Source organism: Desmodus rotundus, chromosome 3 (genome assembly GCF_022682495.2).
Source record: "Desmodus rotundus isolate HL8 chromosome 3, HLdesRot8A.1, whole genome shotgun sequence".
Taxonomy (NCBI): Eukaryota; Metazoa; Chordata; class Mammalia; order Chiroptera; family Phyllostomidae; genus Desmodus; species Desmodus rotundus.
The window spans coordinates 183646998-183665373 of NC_071389.1; the positions used below are offsets into that span (position 1 = coordinate 183646998).

The window sequence follows — 18376 nt, forward strand, 5'->3', positions numbered from 1 at the left end:
TATGCAATTTTGGGGGGACAGATTCTTTTCTGGATGAAGTTGGGATTTGAGAAATTGGGGCAGTTCTCACAACACTATAAACATTTCCAAAGACCGGTTAATAAGCTCCACTATTACTCTAATCAGTCATCTCAAGTCTTTCTACTGCCACCATACTCACTAAAATTTTAGCAATTGGCCCAAGTGTGTGTGAATCTAGTGGCAATCTTCAGATTTAAAAACACTGCTTGTAGAGGTACTCCATTTCTAACTGATATTCCTGCTACCTATGATTTATTTGTTCACTATCACTTCTTTGTTCTTCTTTGAGTCAGAGATGAAACAAACACCCATTCCCCAAGAAATCACTCTTAGACGAATAGGTTCATTCTGTTTCTTATGTATACTGTCCAATTTTAATTAATATATTCTCTATTGTGTCTAGTAACCTCTCCTATTGTAGCTTAAGAGCTACAGTGGACTGTGTTCCACTGAAACTTTACACAAATAGGTGGCAGGCTGGAATCCTGACGTCATAGTTTGCCTTCTCCATTTAACTCTTCTATTTTGATTTTTAAAGATGTGAACATAAAGGTCAATGCTTCTATAATGAGTAAAATTTTAGGTTATATCAAAGACAATGAAGTCTTTGGGATTAGGAAGACTAATAATTTTTAAGATCTTTCCCATTTTTGAAGTTATTGCTTGTACAATTGTAAGTTCCTTGAGGGGAGAGGGAGTAGATCCTAATTTACCTCATGCTCTCACCATGACCAAAGTGCTGGTTCATGGTGGAGGAATAACTGTGAACCAGCGAATGTGTGATTAAGACCCTGTATGCCAACAGATAAAGTTAAATTGATCACATTGTAGACAAAATATCAGACCCGGTTGTTAAGACTTTTTACGTTCTCTGTGCTCTGTTACTTCAAAAGATTCCAGATTAGCCACACTGATGTTGGGATAAAGATGGGCACCGTCCATAGATACTAGGGATCTGGTGTGTGCTCCCACCTGAGCCCATGTTCTGAAACGTATGCTTGTGGGGGTTTTATATGATAAGCACATACAGGTAGGTTTTTAATATGTAGGCTGTGATTTTTTTCTCCAGTGGTTTAGATCTGTTCTGTTAAAACCAAGAGGAATAACCCTTTTAGCTGTGAATGTGGGCTGAGGAGCAGGGTGGATTTACTAATATTTTCGACTCCTCAGATTTGAGGTTGTCATGGGCATCATGTCCTGTGTGAAGCTTTGGAAGTTCTTGTGACAGGTAGGTGGTTACCTGCCAGAAAAGGTGCTCTCTACATCAGTGCAAAATATGCTGCAGACTATGTGACTGACATAGATAATCACAGACTCGATGACGAAAGACCTGTAATTACATTCAACCGTCCTCAAGTAAAGGTGCCATAACTTGTACTTCATGTTTCTTTAAAAATTAATTACAAGAGTAATAGTAATCATGGTGAAATTTAGAGACTTCAGATTTAAAATGTTAACAATTAACATTCAAACAACTCCCTTTCCTCTTTCTGCTCTCCCCTCCCCAAGTCTACTTTGCTTCCCATATACAACATCTATTAACAGATTAATCTTTGTCTTTTTACACTTTTTCTATACATACATTTATCTATGTGTGTGAAACCTAACTGGGAAGATATCTATAGATGTAAGTATAGGTATAGATACAGATATCAGTGATATTGATATAGACGTAGCTATAGAGGTCATTCCATGCTGGAGGTGTACATCTCCCCCATTCATGTAAAGTACTACCTGTTATACAACCACTTTGTACTTTTCTTCCCTTCTCCTTTAAGCACTGTGCCATGCTTACAGCAATTCACAGTCAGAAAATGTCTGTAGGAGTTAATTAAGAAGACGAAAACAGCTCTTCTCCTGGTGGGGAAAGGAATATTTACTTTCATTAATCTAGTTTTACTATTAATTGGTTCACAAATGATTGTCGATAACCTTGTAGAGTTTTGCCAGCGCTCTGCCAAATGTAGCCTTGGTTCTTACTCTGCGTATTTTTGGTATTACTGTGTGTTTATAATTATAAAACCATGAGGGCCCATGCCTAGAAATACACATACACGGATTTTTCAAGGAGACCATTCAGATGCCCAAGCTCAGAGTGGAGAGCATTACGACACATATCTGCCTTTTGTGGCAATGGCATCCTAACAGATCTAGTTTTCAGGTGTTGAGCTTTCAGAATATCTTTCCGTTCTACAATAATTGCTACACACTTTTAGCCATACTATAAAAAGAGCATCTTTAACCTTCTATGTGCAGAAACCCTTATACCTTACTATTCAGAGACAGCTATTTAAAAAATTTCCAAATTCATTTGCAGCTCTATTCTTTGCAAGATCTACCCATCTATTCCAACTATGTCAAACTGACAAAACAGAAGAAAACAAGAATAGACTCTGTATGTCACTCAGGTTGGTGGAGAGAGAAGCTGAGAAAGCAAGAACTGGAAGATGGGGGGAAAATGTACCATCATTTGAAAAAGAACTCTTCTCTTTCAAGCTATATATAACTTATCCATTGCAAATTGAGTAAGACTATTAATAGTAATAATTATAATAACACCTTACATTTGTCTAGTGTCTAGTGTTCCTCAAATTTTAATTCATTTCATCTTTATGACAGTTCCATCAATTAGTCAGGACAGAGCCTATTATTTCCTCCCATTTCCCACCTCCGCAGGTACTTCCTGCTGCTCTGTCCAAACCTGGTGATCAGATTCGGAGAAGTAAAACTCCCAACCTTGAATATCTCCCACAAGTCATTATGTTTGGGCATCATACCTGGTGGTATGTTCGAATGAGGGGATTTCTGCTGTGGCTAACATCCCCTCAGGGAGAATATGAATCACCGGAAAGAGCAGGTCAGATAACTTAGAATTACTGAGGTGACGCTACTTTCTTGAAATAGAGACACGTGACGGTATTAAAACTGGAGAGCATGGATTAATTCCCTAAATTTATTCTTAATTATATCACAGAGTCATTTGGATTCCATTCATTTCCCTGGTAAATTAGCCACTGATAATCATAATTATGACCCTTAGGTGCGATAAGACAATGAAATGCCTCCTGAATTATTACGAAGTGTTCATTTATGTCTACTCTGTATGTTAATTATATATACAGGTGACCAATTTTCAAGAAGGGCTCATTTATATCTACTCTGTATGTTAATCATATACACGTAAGATTAAACTTTAGTAATGGTAATATTTCTTCAGAAGAAAGCTCCTATTCCAAGTGCTGAATAAACATGATTATATTTTATACAGATTTTTCCCCCTACATTTGTGTTTGGTGTCCATGGTCTTGACTTCCTTGTTCATTAGTCATAGGTCGTCATTTGAAAAAATAATGCGGAGCATTTGTATCATGCTAGATCATGAACCAACACTTTCACTGTCACACACATTACCCAAATTACTATAAAAGCTTCCAACAGTATTACTACCAGCATTTTGTAACATAAACCTCAGGGAGCATAAGTGATTTGCTCAAAGCCACATGGCTAATCTGTGGTGGAGAAGAAACCCAATTCCATCTGTCCAAGTCAAGAACTTTTCCTATCAAACCGCAGCCATCAGAGAAGCCCATTCCCCAGACCTTGCGTCAGGAGGCACCAGCTGCCGTGGGCCTCTCCACATGCAAGTCCATCTAGCTGAGTTTCTTTCTAGTGCCAATCAGAGGAGCTGGCTTCAACCTGCAACTCGGAGATTCAGAAAATGTGTTGTAAGCCTGATTATCGGTGAAAAGGGGTAACGTCCCCAGTCTTAGATTGTGTTCCCTCCACCTGAAGTGGTGCATGGAATACATCATTTTGTAGAGAGATGACTTTATTTTTGCTACAGTACGACCAAGGCTGTGATAGAGCCGGACCCTTTGTGACAGCTCTGTAGTGTATATGAGAAGAGTGCGCTTTGAAAGGAAGTATAGGTGTGGGCATTCTCCATTCACCATGGCTACAAAACAGATTTTCTGCCTTTGATGAAAAGAACAGGCAGTGCCCGTTCTAAGGAGAGGGCGTGAAATAAGAGAGAGCTCCGGATGCGAGGTTTTATCATCACCTCTCATTTCTCTTTATTCCATTCTAATCAGAAACCTGTTATTAAACAAGCTGCCCTGCTATTAATAAGTAATGCAGAAAAGTCACTGCCTTGAATATGCTCATATGAAAAAGGGCACAAGAAGGTGAGGGACACCTCTGAGGAAGAAGGGCCTTTGCCAGTAATAATTATCTGTAAGGAACAAACAGTGCCTGGGAAGTCGGGCTGGAGTCACAGAAATAGAAACCCAAAACATTAGGGCAGGCCTCTGCTTTTTAATGAAATATTGCCGATGCTGAATACTAATTTCCAACTAGAATAATGCTGTAACAAAGCCGTCCTGCCCTCATCCGTTCTGGAATACTAAAGAGAAATGTTTTCTGCATTTATTAAGCCCCTTATAATTATTTCTGACATGTCAAATATACTAGGGATAGAGAGAATAGTAGAAGATTGGGGGGAACATTTTTTAATATGATGTCAAGTCTACAAAGAACTGAATGAACGGCCCCAGAAATAACCATGCTTTAAGTATGACATTGCCATTTAATAAACCAACAGAGAAAATATTGAACGGAATTCTGTCAACATTCCGGGACGAGTGTAATTTTGAACAATCGGGCATAATGGCAAGATCGAGCTCGATGTCGGGCTGTAGCACTTGTACTTCTGTGAAATTATAAAACTTGTGAACAACTGGGAATGAGACATATGTAATGATGGAAAGGAGGTGGGGATGTGGGAAGCTGGACCTTCTAGTTCTGACCCCTCTGACATTACTGACATGCAAATGGTTTCATTATGTCAAAATAGCAGAGGTGAAGCCATCAAGATTTGCTAAGAATTTTCAGTTTTACCCCAGAAAAAGATAAGTTTGGCATTTGGAATGGCTGAGAGTGTATCTGAAGTGTTGTCTCATTAAAATTTATGATCAGAATTAATTCACATTTATTTCATCAAGGACCAAGTCACTTGGGTTGAACTGTGTGGGGGAATCATAAAAAAAATAATAATGAGAAATGACAGCAGGTCCACAGAGTGGCCAGTGAAAAACATTCATAGATCTGATCTTTTTCTTTTCCCTTTTTTAACTTTCTATTCGCTGTTTGGAGATTATTTGGTATTTGGGGATTCAAGGTCATTTGTTGGCATGTGGATATGGTATGAAATAAGTAGAATCCTTTTAAAAATCATTCAGGTTAAAGAATTAATACATATGGCCCTGGCTGGTGTAGCTCAATGGATTGAGTGTGGGCTGAGAACCAAAGGGTCGCAGGTTCAATTCCCAGTCAGGGCACATGCCTGGATTGCAGGCCAGATCCCCAGTGGGGTATGGGAGAGGCAACCCCACATTGATACTTCTCTCTCTCGTTCTCCTTCCCTCCCCCTCTCTCTAAAAATAAATTAAAAAATAAAAAAAGAATACATGTAGCAATATGAAAAAATAAGACTGCCACAGAAAATAAGAATGGTACTTGTTGAGGATAATTTTGTGCCTAGCACTGTGCTCAATTGACTTAATAATGCTCTCAGATGGAAAGCCTGCACATAGGGTAACTTTCCCACAAAGTTGCTGAAATGGTCCATTTCTTGTGCTCCAATGGATCATCATCTCAAATAAGAAATGAGATACTCTGTCTGGCTCTTGATCACCCCTGCTCTTCACATCTTCTTGGTTGCAGAGCACCTAGGACAGCATCTCTTCACACCTGTGTCGTCTGTGTAGATAATTCCTAGCGGAGGATGCTGACATCAGTTACCAGTAGAAGTCTTCTGTGTTTCCTGGTCCTGCTATTTTCCTTCTAATAACTGAATTGCTAGGAGGAAGTTTGTTTCTTCTCTAGCTCTTCAACCACCTTCTTCTCCTTCTATGACTTCTCATCCTAGAACTGCCCCTCACTGGGTGGTGCTTTGGGCAGATCAGTATTTCTGACCTTTATGAGCTCATCCACATGGTCATCTAGGAACTGGAGGCTGAATATCTCTAAGACCTCATTTCAGAATGAAAGTCTGCTGGTCCGTGAACTCATAAGTTTGTGCTCTCTGAATGTTGGCAGTGGTGAGCTTTCATGGGTGTAGATGAAGGGTTAAAATTAAAATCTTATGCTTTGTCTTACAGTTCTATATTCTGTCTATTCTCTTTATACCAGATGAAGCTGCACACTGACCTTTTTATTCAAAATTCTAATTTCTTAATGAGGGTGCTACTTTATACATCAATACTTCCCCTCAGGATTGCCAAAGAATACGCCATCTCCAAGGTACTGGGAAGTGAGGCAAATGTTCCCTTCCTCACTGCTTGGGGACCAGCAAGTGGTTCTTAAGTCCTGTGGCAGCTGAACCACAAGAAGTCAGTTCAGTGCATCCTGGGAATATCCAGGCAAAAGAATGAGCTCTACCTCGAATGGCTTCTCCATCATGGTTCTCCTGCTGGGCCTGCAGCCTACTTGTTCTCCTAGCTGATGGTGTGTCCATTTTAGAACTGAAAGGAAAAAGGTTTCAGTCTTCATATAACACTGAGTAGCTCAGTGCAAGTGGGCATTCAGTGATCATTTTCTTCCAGTACTTGCATTATTTTCTCTTTGTTATGGAAATTTCTATTTCAGGTTCCTAGGCAGCCATTTCTAAGTGGCCCATGTGACCTCATACAGTTGGGACTTAAGCATAAGCTTAAATTTTTAGAAAATAGAGAGAGGAAGGGAGAAAAAGGAAAGGAAGAAGGAAGGAAGGAAGGAAGGAAGGCAGGAAGGAAGGCAGGCAAGCTGAATGCATGGACAGGTTCACTGGAGTGGAATTGCACAATTGTTAAAATTGCATCTTTGCTGTCCAGGTCAATTTCATTTCGGTGACTATGCAAAATATGGATTATTATATTTAAGAAATTACGCAAATAATCCTTTTATGTTATTTAAAACCTAACCTTATAGAAAAGTCTACCGGTCCTTGAAGTGTCTGACAACATTTAAGCTCCGATGACTTTTTAAGTAGTTCTGACATACTCTGAGATTTGCCTGTGTGCTCACAAAATAAAGGGGAATAGAATTTTATGTGAATATACATCATAGTGAATTTTCAAAGCTAAATTATCCCTGGGCTGAAAGGATTTCTTATGATTACAACTAATTTTCCTAAAATCTGTATTAATATTTTTAAACCCAAATGGCAAAACTTTTGATTGTTTGTGTTGGGTTTCAGCTGGAGGCTAGTCCTGTACAAAGCAAATGTAATGGTGACAGTGCGTATTTATTGAGTGTTCGCTGTGTGCCATGCACTGGGGAAAGCGTCTGACATGGAGTTGTTTATTTATCCTCACAACCCTCAGCAGTAGTGCTATTTTTATTCCCATTGTATAAATGAGGAACCTAATCATAGAGAGAGAAAATAACTGGTCCAGCTTGTGAAAGGCAGAGTCAGGATTTGACCTCAGGAGGCCTGATTCCATGAAGCAACAATCAGGTACATGCTCTACTCAGAAGCCCTATTTAATCCTTTTTATTCTTGCAGTTTCTTTCTTATTTGATATTTTCCACATTCAGTGAGCATCTTCCAGAATTTAAGTTTTAGAGGAGTAAATGTGTTTTGTTTTGTTTTTTAAGAGAGATAAGGTAAAGAAAAGAGAAAGAGAGCAAGAGAAACATTGATGCGAGAGAAGAACATCAGCTGGTTGTCTCTCGCATGCACGCGCTCCAACTGGGAATGGAACCTGCAACCTAGGCTCGTGCCCTGGCTGGGAATCAAACCGGCGACCTTTTGCTTTGCGGAATGATGCTCAACCAACTGAGTCACACCGGCTAGGGCTAGAGGAGTAAATGGTATCTTGAAATGATGATCAGGGAGAATTAATTTTGCTTCTGAGTGCATCTAACTTATTCTCAAAGAAGGAGATGCTGGCTCATTGTGGAAGAAAATGCCAGTAGGTAGTAGAAAAATGAGCCAAGGGGCCAGAATAGTTTTGACAGTAAAATTTAATCTCTTGACTACTAATTTCACTCATATACGAAGGAAAGAGGCTGTGTGAAGAAACTACTTTCTGATGTGGATCTCCATTCATTACAACATTGGTGTGGTAGCTGTGGCAGGGCAAGGGGCAAAGAAGCAAGAAGTCTATCCTGAGGATAGACTTGGGAGCTAAACTACCTGGGTTCCAGCCCTGGCTCCACCACTCCCTAACCATGTGATCTGGGGCAAGTTCCTTGCTGCCTCCGTGGCTCCGTGTCCTGTTCTGTAAAAGAGAAATAATTGGACTTAGAGTTCATGCAACTAAAACATTTAGAACAGCTCCTGGCACATAATAAAAACCCTAAGGGTGTTTGCTGTATTATCATCTTCATCGGGAGGTCCTTGAACACTGGGTGGCAAAGATAGCAACAGTGGTTTTATATTTAGACATTGTTAGGGCTTTTATATAGACAGAAAAAGAAAATAATAGGTTAGAATTATCTTAGACTTTGCTAAATAAAGCAATTTTCAGATCACCTAGATTTATTTTGGTTTTAGAGTTTGAGTGGTTATTTGTAAGTTATTCAACTAATGTGTTGCCATGACTCAGTCTGAAGGAGGAATTTTGCTCCCAGCAAAAGAGGATTTAGCATCTTAATCGAGTGATTGTAAAATAGAAGCAGACTGACCTATCCTGAAAATCTGCAGATGGGAGTGGCAAAAATGGGAGCTAATCCTGCCTGCAAAGTCCAAGTGATTAGGGAAACTGGGACTTGGAGTTCCACATAGCAAATTTATTTTGGGGTGATATTGGTGAAGTGGGGCTCATAAAGCACAGTTCTGATCGATTCCACACATTGAAGTCTTCACCCCTGCTTTCTTCAAATTGTTGGAATGGGTGCTGTCTGACCCCCTCTGATGGCATCCAGGGGAGTGAGAGAAGCTTTCTTCCTTCAAGGCAGTTTGGTGCATCTCTGCCTACTCAGGGAGGGGGAAGCCTGGCGAGATTCCAGAGGTGATTAGTGTTGTATCTATTATTTCACAGGGTTGAGTGTGTTTGGGTGGAAGAAGGGGGCACCCTATAATTTCATAGCTGTTAGAACATTTCTGCTAAACCTCTTTGTATTCTAGAATTCTGAAAGGACCTCAATGTTCAAGATGATTTGAGGGCATCATACAGAATAGAGTGCACCCACAGTTGTTACTAAATCTTAATGGTGCAAGTGGGAAGAGTATAACTATTTCCTCCAAAATGTCAATTATTATGTAGACCCATTTTTTTGTGTGTGAGATCCAAGTCCTCTTTTCAATTATTTGAGCTATGAGAATTTTTCTCCCATAAATATAAAATCAGAGTCAGAAACTTAACTTAGACCAGTTAGGAAAAAGTACTGCACTTAAAAATGGTGCCAGCACTGCTTTGTTTAAAACAAATATGACTTGGGTTAACCCAAATTTTGAGTTATCAACTATTTCAATACTCATATTCATCCTGCCTGTAAAGTATAAGCATTATTCTGAAATTTATAGGTTCTCTGAATTACATTCTAGATGACCGCCATGCCAAAGAGCCATGCCATTAGAGCGACAACCATGCCATGCTTTTTCGTCCTCATGGGTCATTTTCATCCAATGCTTAGTAATTTCATTGCACTTGTGTACTTAGGTGAAGACGCTCCACCCAGCATCCATGGGTCAGCTATGTGGACTCTAGCTGCCAAAGGCGCTTCTCCATCTGAACAGAGCGCTTTGCTCAGCCAGTGTAGACATGGCCTGATAAACAATGGAACTTCTCCTTTGAGAGCTGAAGGTTGGATTGATCTAAATGTTTTAATGCAAAAAAAAATGTGCACAGGTTTGATGAGCAGTAAAAGTGCCTTCCTTTTAGTAAAATGGGACCTTAAATTGACAGTAATGTGAAGAATAGCATAATTTATAATGAACTTGAAAGGCAGTAACACTCACAGTTGCACAAACTAATCAAGGGAATATCAAATCAAAGTTTTAACCTGAGCTTAAATATCTGTGACAGGGCGGTTGTTCCTGCAGGTTTATATCTGTCAGGTCTTAATACTACACCTGTCAGAGTGCAACATGGCCTTGTCACTTTAAACCAAGATGTCACATATATTGTGGGAAACAACCTGCTTTGTGTTTTCTTCTCTAGGATTTTACTAGGAAAGCCCGTGTAGAAGGATTTTTTTTTAACACTACAATTTTGCTTTTCAGATTCTCAGGCTGACGCAGTAAGTGGCGGAGTGGGTTGGCAACTGTCACTCCTCCGCTCGTGTGAATGGCTGCGGGGAGCAAAATGAGACATGCCCAGCGAATTCTGCCCAGGGTGAAACAGATGCCTTTGAGGTTTGAATCAGGTGTGTGAAGAATGCTGGTGACAGAATTTTGGGGTTTTTGTTGTTGGGTTTTTAAATTTTTTTTTTTTTGCATTTATAGTTGTCAAGGAAAGTGGGCAGGTTTGTGGCTTTGCCTGTTCACCCAACTCTTTTAATGCTAAAAATACCCACAAAAGGTTAACCTACCCTCTCTTCTAGGATTTGATACACTTTACGTCACCACCTTGAAAGGCACGATTGTGGTTTTTCGTAGTCAAAAACAGTTTTGGAGATATCTTAACATTGAAAATTGAGGTTTGATAGGCTTTCTTTACATTTGTCAATTTCCTTAAAAAAGTAAATGCTATTGGTAATATATGAGTTAGCTGCAAAGTAATGAAGAAAACTACTTTCAAGCTATCTTTAAAAATATATGCTCACTTTATCTTTAAAAAGTTGTTAAATGACTCACAAAAATCAAGCGAAGGTATCTTTTTTCAGAAAATGTAAATCACTTTTCTTTACAGGATGAAATTGTACTTAATAGCCTCTTTTTAATTCATTCAGAAACTACACGATTTTTGTTGCTATATTTTGTTAGAAAGAAAGGAGAGGCTGTTTCTACAGGTGTCATAAAAAATCGATACTGAGCCACGGATTATTGGAGCCCATAGAACCATGGAGCCTGGGTGCTGAAATTCTTCCCAAGGTGAGTAGGGGCATTGATTTTCCTTCTCATGCTTGAAAAAATATGACACTCGGAATAGAAGCTAAATTTAGACTCAGAAACAAGTCTGATTTGAAACTATGCCTTCCAAAAATTAGTGACAATTTTTTCAAAAAATTAGACGAGGAAATTGAGTGAAAATTTGAGCATATAAATTTTTGTCATATTTTTCTCTTCGATTTACTTCTTTTCTTTATTACCTTGAGTAGTTTTGAAGAAAAAAATGAACTATTTGACCAACATTTTATCTGTAATTCGGATCCAGTGATTTTCTTGTGGAGTACTTGTACTGTACAATACAAATCAGTCTCTCTCTCTAGGTTATAGTTAAACCCATAACCAAGAGTGCAGTAGTCCTTCAGCTTCTAAGAAAAAGCGTATTACATACGCAATCATGTTTAAAAATATGAGCCCATCTCTAAGCCTCCTTATTTAAACTGTATGTTTTGCCAGCTAATTTGTGCCAGAATATTTAGACACATACTTGCTTAATTTTTTACTTATTTTACAGTTTCTTCTAGATTTGGCAAAGTTGAAAAGCTATACCTAACGCATTGGTTGTTTTACCGCATTGCTTAGTATTCCATCCGTGCAGGCAGACGGTGTTCCTAGGTTTGGAAGGATAAATCCCAGGGGAAGTAAGCGGAAGAACATTTTATGCATCACTCATTCTATTATGAGCCCTCTGCTGTTCCATCTTTACAAGGTAAGAGATTTATTGCGCACCGGCTTCTGGCAGTAGAAAATGACGTGTGCTAATGGCTCTTGCTTCAAAGAGTATGTGTTTGGAACTCGTAATGGGGAGTATAGAAATCGTTTTCTAAGTAAAAGAATAATTGCAACAATTTAGTTACTCACACACGCTCCAGCACATTCCCCTGTCCCCAAGTAGCATTTGGTTGTTCTACCCTGGGACCCACATTCTGTAGTATTGTCTTCCTCATGTTAAGTGAGGTGGTAAATTGGTCATTTTTATAATGAATTTGAGCAGAGTATGTTATCAAGAAAGATAATACTGGTCTCGATGTAGAAAATTACCAAATTGCCAGTTTGCTACGTCTGGAGGTAGACATAATTTGAGTTTTAGAGTTTTGTAGGATCAAAAATTGATTCTGAGAAAATTAAAATATAAAATGCTAGCAAGTTCATGGTAATGTATACCATTGCCTTAATATCAGTTTTTTCGGATTGCTAGCCAGTGGAAAGTTCTTACTCTTTTTTTCCTTATTCTAAATTTTCAGACTGACTGAACCAGCAACAATATAACCTCCTTACAATATATACTCTCATTTTGGATCATCTAGTTAATACATTAATGCTGGTTATCTTGAAAGACAATGTCCTATCAGAAAGGCTATTTGAATGCTGCTACTGCATTAGTAATAAGATTCAGGGAGAATGCAACATTTGGGATGTACCATCTGATGAGGTAAGATTTTATCATGTCCCATAAAGTAAGATTACATTTGATTTTATTTGTCATTATCTCAACCCCAAGGAAGTTTTCATTTGTCAGTTTGGCATGGAAACCTGTAATATAGAGCTTCATCTACATTGTCTAAACTGTGACCAGTTTGAAGCATTGACAGCCAAGCTATTTAATGGACTTTCTTTATGTATTAATTATACTGTTTTACTATTTTTCATCCTTTCCAGCTTAGAAAATCATGACTCATTAAGCATGTAACCTATTTAAATGAAAAATAAATTACATACATTATCACTGTTATGGGAGGGAAAGGCATACTATTCTCTCACTTTGGATAAGGTTTAACTGTTGATGTGTGAATTCTTAAATGTGAACAAACCCAAGACAATGGCATACTTTAAAGTGCTCTAAAGTTAAAATGGGAAATAAAGATTTTGTGGTAAGTGGCAGCCCTGTTTTTACTGTTGTAATAATATAACATCTGCATGAGAAAAAAATGTACAAAAGACAATGAAGAGACAATGAAGGAGCTGGACTTATGGAGAGTTCCAGGTACCTGTAGATACAGTTTAAGGATATTAAATATCTAGCCCTGTTTATCTGGTACATATACTCTAATCCATCAAGGTGGTCAGGTGCTCTCTTTGTACTTCAGAAAAACTAGTGTTTTCAACATCATTTATGTTTCCTCCAAAATCTCCAACAATGTATAAAATATATTTTATCATTGTCTGAGTAACAGGATAGTAGCTATTTTCTCTTTGGGTTAAAACCATCACACGACTTGTCCTAAGATGTTGCAAAGACGAATCTGTGGTCTGTAAACTACCGTGAGTTTCTATGGGGAATAGTGGCAACTCACTGAAGCATAATTACCCTCAACGTGAAAACAGGCCGGGGTGCCGCATTCGGCGGTGTCCTGGATCCATTACCGTTTTCTTTGCCTGCTTTGTTGCCGACCTCCAGGTTCTCTCTGGGGAAGAGAACCTCTCCCCCAAAACCTCTCTTTCGTTTCCCTTTGACTCTCTGTTGTATTCCAGTTGGCAGTTGAAGAACAGAAACAGAGCAATAAGGCCGCACGGCTCCGTTTTCCACTGCTACCAACTGCGAGCTAAGCTGACTACCATTGTGAAAGCCTGGTCCATTTCGGTCACAGCAGGCATGGCAGGTAAAAGCATTTCTGCATTGAAGTACACACTTTGTTTCTTCAGGTTCTTGGTCTAATTCCTCTTGTTTGCCAGTTGGGGGGAGAAACGAAAATAGGTTGAGGACCAAATGCCTGGGGTATTTAATCAAATGCTCAGTAACTCTTGATGATAGGATGCAGAAATTTCACTTTCAAGGATTAACTGTGGTGGATTTTGTCCACCCAAATGCGTGTCTCCTTCCACCCAGCATGTTACCTGGCTCCTTTTTGCCACTGCCTAAATATGATGTAGTGGAAGAATTCCAAATAGTTTTTTTTTTTCTATTTGTTTTATTGTTCAAGTACAGTAGCTCTTGGGTTAGCAGAAACTAAACATGCAGGGTGAAAAGGCCCACTAAATATAGGTATTTCCAGAGCTCCTCAAACAGTACCTTTACATGCTATTGTTTACTTTTATTAAAACAAGACATATTTTAGTTAGATGTAGTCCCATTCATTTATTTATTTTTCTTTTGTTTCCCTCGCTAAAGAGATATAGCAGATAAAATATTGCTACGAGCAATGTCCGAGATTTTACTGCCTATGTTTTCTCCTAGAATTTTTATGGTTTTGAGTCTAACATTTAAGTCTTTAATCCATTTTGAAATTATTCTTGTGTGTGGTGTAAGAAGGTGGTCTAGTTTGATTTTTCTGCACAAATGTATCCAATTTTTAATTTCACTGTGTTCTGTTAATTTGATTACAATTTCATAAGTGGTAAGTACAAACCTCCTTAAATATGTGATGAAGCTCATTTAATCAAGCGAATATCCTAAAATACATCACTATATTGATCCTTGACCTTTTGACCTGTCACCTTGCCATGTCCTATGCCTTTTTCTCATGTCCTTGTGATGGGAGCTTAGGGAGCAGAAAGGGAGAGGAAAGGCGTCTGCCCTTCTCGGGAAGCAGCAGCAGCAGGCTGTGGAATCGTCTCCTGAGGGGGGTTTCCTTGCAAGTGGTGAAATTGGGATGAATGATATCAGTTTGCGTTCATACTGAACATATTTTTAGGAAGCTTCAGAGGACTATACAAGAGTCACTTAGGAGGGATAAATGTACTATACATTTAAGGTGGGAGAACTGAATTGCTGAGATGTGTCAGATGATAGTGATAATATCAGGCTCATTTTATAGATAAATCTAAATGTTCCTCACCTAGTTCCTGGGTGCCACATATTAAAATGAATTTTACAAAGTCTCTTCCTCACTGGAGTTAGGGGCATTGACATTCACCTTCTTGCTGTGGAGTCTACCCTAGTTTGTTCTGTCTTACAGTCTATGACCATTCTACGGGTATATCTCATCAGGTTAGATCAAAAGTTAAGCTGGGTGCCATGGAAAAATAAAATAACTTTTTAAAAAAGTTTTAACAAGAAAGAAAAAAATAGAAATGATCAAGGGCACCATGACTGTGCCTGGAATCTTTTCAAAAGTGTGAGGTCCCTTCTGTGTTAGCAGTCAGATAAATTCTTTAACCATGTTGGCCTCAAGGTGACAAAAGGTTTTTATTTATAAATGTCCCTTGGGGTCCGGGACGAATCTGTGATACTCATTTATTTTCTAAAGAAAGGTTCAGGAGTAATAAGTTCAAAATATTTCAAAGCTACCGTGCATTTCTCTGATTGACTAACTCAGCGCTGCATGTACATACCCAGATTCTTTTGGGCATTCGGCACGGCCAACCTCCACTGCACTTCAGGGTGCTAAATGGCCTCCTGGTTGTCTGATAGCCTGAGATCTAACATTGGTTGAGTTGGTGCTGCCTGGTTTTCCAAACCATTTCTGCAGAGACTCATGGTTTGGGACCGGTGGTGAAAGGGTGGGAGACAAGGATTATATTTTGGCATTTCTTTTTATAATTTGTTAAATAGAAAAACACTGCAGAGGAAATTGTCATTCTTTTGTTTTTGGTTCAAATAATGGCATGAAATGTGAACCACAGCATAATTGTGGTGGAGAGGAGAAAGGGAGGGAGTCAATTATTCCTTAGCTACTCTGGTCCTCAGGGACCTGCTATGCTGTTAATACACTAAAAGGAAGGGTGCACAATTTCTCTCTACTATGACGTTTAAAAAACCCAGTTCTTTACATCCAGTCATGTTAAAATAGAAACGTCAGAGGTCCATAATCCAGGATAAATATATGCATCCACGTGTTCATATGCATATACTTATCCAAATATTTCCTCTAAATACTAAAAATGGAGGAGAGGAGAGAACAGGAATTCCTAAGGGTTTAGAAGACTGTCTTCTTTCCTTCTTTCTTTTCTTTTTTTAATTAAGCAGGTACCAAAGCAAGTCCATTTTTAATTTAGAGCTTTGGGTTTTAGCTTAGAATTTCACTGAGATTTTACATTCTGTTCCATTATGTAGCATGATGACTTTATCATATAAAAGTTTTAACTTCCTTACCTTTGAGTAAATCTGGTATTTGAGATAAGTGGGCTAGGTTTGCCCTTTAATGACCTGTTTAGAGAACATTTATTGAGCTTGTATTATGTGCTAGGCACTATTTTACCTCGCTCCAAGTGTCGCTCAGAGCCCAGACACTTTTATTTAAGTCTGAAAAAGCACAAGATAGAGACACACAAAATTGTGAGATTGATGAATTGGCAGTAGATAGGTGGATTGTAGAATGCCATAATAACTTGATACCGTGCACATTTTTCTGCCCAGGGATTTTATATGATCATTGTCAGAATTTAGCAGAAAGCCTCATCAAAGTTGTATAGTTTTGTTGAACTTAAAGCAATTCCTTCAGGCTTTAGAAGGTTACATTTTCATTGTTTTTTACAGGTACAGAAAGTTCTTATTTTCCATTTCTACTTTTGACAAGTTCTCTACACTTACCATTTATATCCTTCTGTTTTCACTTTTCCCTTCCTTGCTTTCCAACTTTTCTGACGATGAACTGCTGCATTTTTTTCTCCACAGTCCAGTTTTGTGTACTTGCGTATGGTCAACCAGGAGGTTAAAAACTAAGTGGAGAGGGGGCTCTGGCTTCTTTGCTGCGGGGTCTAAAGTGTGTGTGTGTGTGTGTGTGTGTGTGTGTGTTATGATGGAAACATTGCAGTTTACGTTGAGAACACAAATGTAGCAGTTTAATTGGAATTGGAATGACTCGTTTGAGTTTTCACTGCTTCCTAGCTGAATAAAAATTAGTTTCTAAACCTACTTCTTCATTTATTAAATGGGAAGAGTAACATACCCACTCATTTGAAATACTGTAAAGATTAAATGCAATAGTGAATGTAAAACACAGTGCTTGGCATATGGTAAGAGATCAAAAAAATGTTGCCAATGATCTTTAGTGTTACTATTATTTATTGTGTCTGCAGATATACACCTACCTATACGTGATTTTTCTATATGATGCGTTATTCAAAGAATGATGGCTATTGTTAGGCAAAATTGTGCAAAAGACAGATCTGCCTTCAGCATTACCAGCTTTCATTGAGAAGGTGATTCTCTCCTTACTCCCTTCAAATGCCCAGCACCCTGCTTTCTCATCCTCCCGTTTCTGATAAAAGCTCCTTTCAAGGAAGGACCTAAAATTTATCCATACAGAGGTCTAGGTGAACTGAGAACATTTGAGGTGTTGCTTTTGAAAAGGTCACTGACCTCTTATCAAAGATCAAACCCTGGGCTGATGAGATGGCAGGCAGCTGGCAGCAGCTGGAGAAATTTGTTTGCCAGTGTGACCTTTTCTTGCCTTCTGGCGATGTCCCCCCGAGTGGGAATGGTTAACTAGGCCAAGGGTGAGGTGAGTTCGCCTGCTGAAGGCACCTGCTGGGGCTCTCCTGGGGGCTGTCTGACACCCTCAAAGGCTGCCTCTCTCTACGCCTGGGGCCATTAAGGAATGACTGTCAGCTTTTCCGTTTTTCTTTTCTTTTCTTTTTTTTTTTCATTTGTGTCTGTGGGTTTTTGAATCTAGTTATGCCTGAGACCACAAGCTGTATTCTTTTGAACAATTTTTCCTAATATTCTTCTTTATTTCTGGATATACATCCATTTTTCTTCTACCCACATCTCGCTCATATATTCATTCTTGGTTGCCCATTGTATTTCTGTTACAAAGGCCTATATTCATGATTTAAAATTTTTCACACATCAAACTGTTCTGCCGAGACATTCTCCTGAAATAATCTTTTTTATATAACTCTACTTCACCTCTATTCTCTATGCACAGATTTGAGGGTTTGAAGGACTAGGTTCAAGTTGAAGGTAGCTTCCCCAGCAATACATGCTTAAAAAATTAATTTCTAAGCCTGGGTTTGTCAATGAAGTAGAAATAAAAGGGTCAGCCTTGGTGTTGGAAGAGTCAAGTCAGTGTTTTGTAAACTCGAAAGTGAAGAGATGCATTTTGGTCTTCTTAATTTTACTCATCATAACTACCCCTCAAGGAATGTCTTTTTAAGGGAGGGCGTGAAGACACACATTATGTTTAGTAGTTTGTGAAAGATGAGCGAGGATTATTATGACTCTCTGACATTGTCCCTAGTTACCTGCAATAGCTATTGTGTGCCTTCTGGTAACATTACTGTCAGCCCTCTCTGCCGGCACGATATCATTTAATGCAAAGACAGCCCAGAGAAGAGTATTCTTAGAAATGTCCACTGGTAAACAACGGGTCCGCAATGACGGGCTACATCCACAAACAGCTTCTCAAAGGATCCAGGTCCTTCTGCAGAGCAGCTATATGC

General features: G+C 38.8%; 1 protein-coding gene across 11 annotated transcripts in view; it reads left to right on the plus strand.

Moving 5' to 3' along the window:
• Positions 1 to 18376, plus strand: part of LOC112321883 (uncharacterized) — a 91391-nt gene that overhangs the window by 18492 nt on the left and 54523 nt on the right. For 3 of the 11 annotated variants that reach the window (XM_071221086.1, XM_071221085.1, XM_071221088.1), the window contains 5 exons: positions 10229 to 10371; positions 10935 to 11038; positions 11652 to 11762; positions 12298 to 12485; positions 13526 to 13653. In XM_071221086.1, coding sequence (XP_071077187.1) covers positions 10293 to 10371; positions 10935 to 11038; positions 11652 to 11762; positions 12298 to 12306 — 303 coding nt within the window. In that variant the 5' untranslated portion in view covers positions 10229 to 10292 and the 3' untranslated portion in view covers positions 12307 to 12485; positions 13526 to 13653. Of the gene's footprint in view, positions 1 to 929; positions 11039 to 11567; positions 11763 to 12297; positions 12486 to 13525; positions 13654 to 18376 lie in introns of those variants that run through there. The other 8 variants (XR_008426554.1, XR_008426551.1, XR_008426556.1 and 5 more) reach the window with 6 other exon arrangements.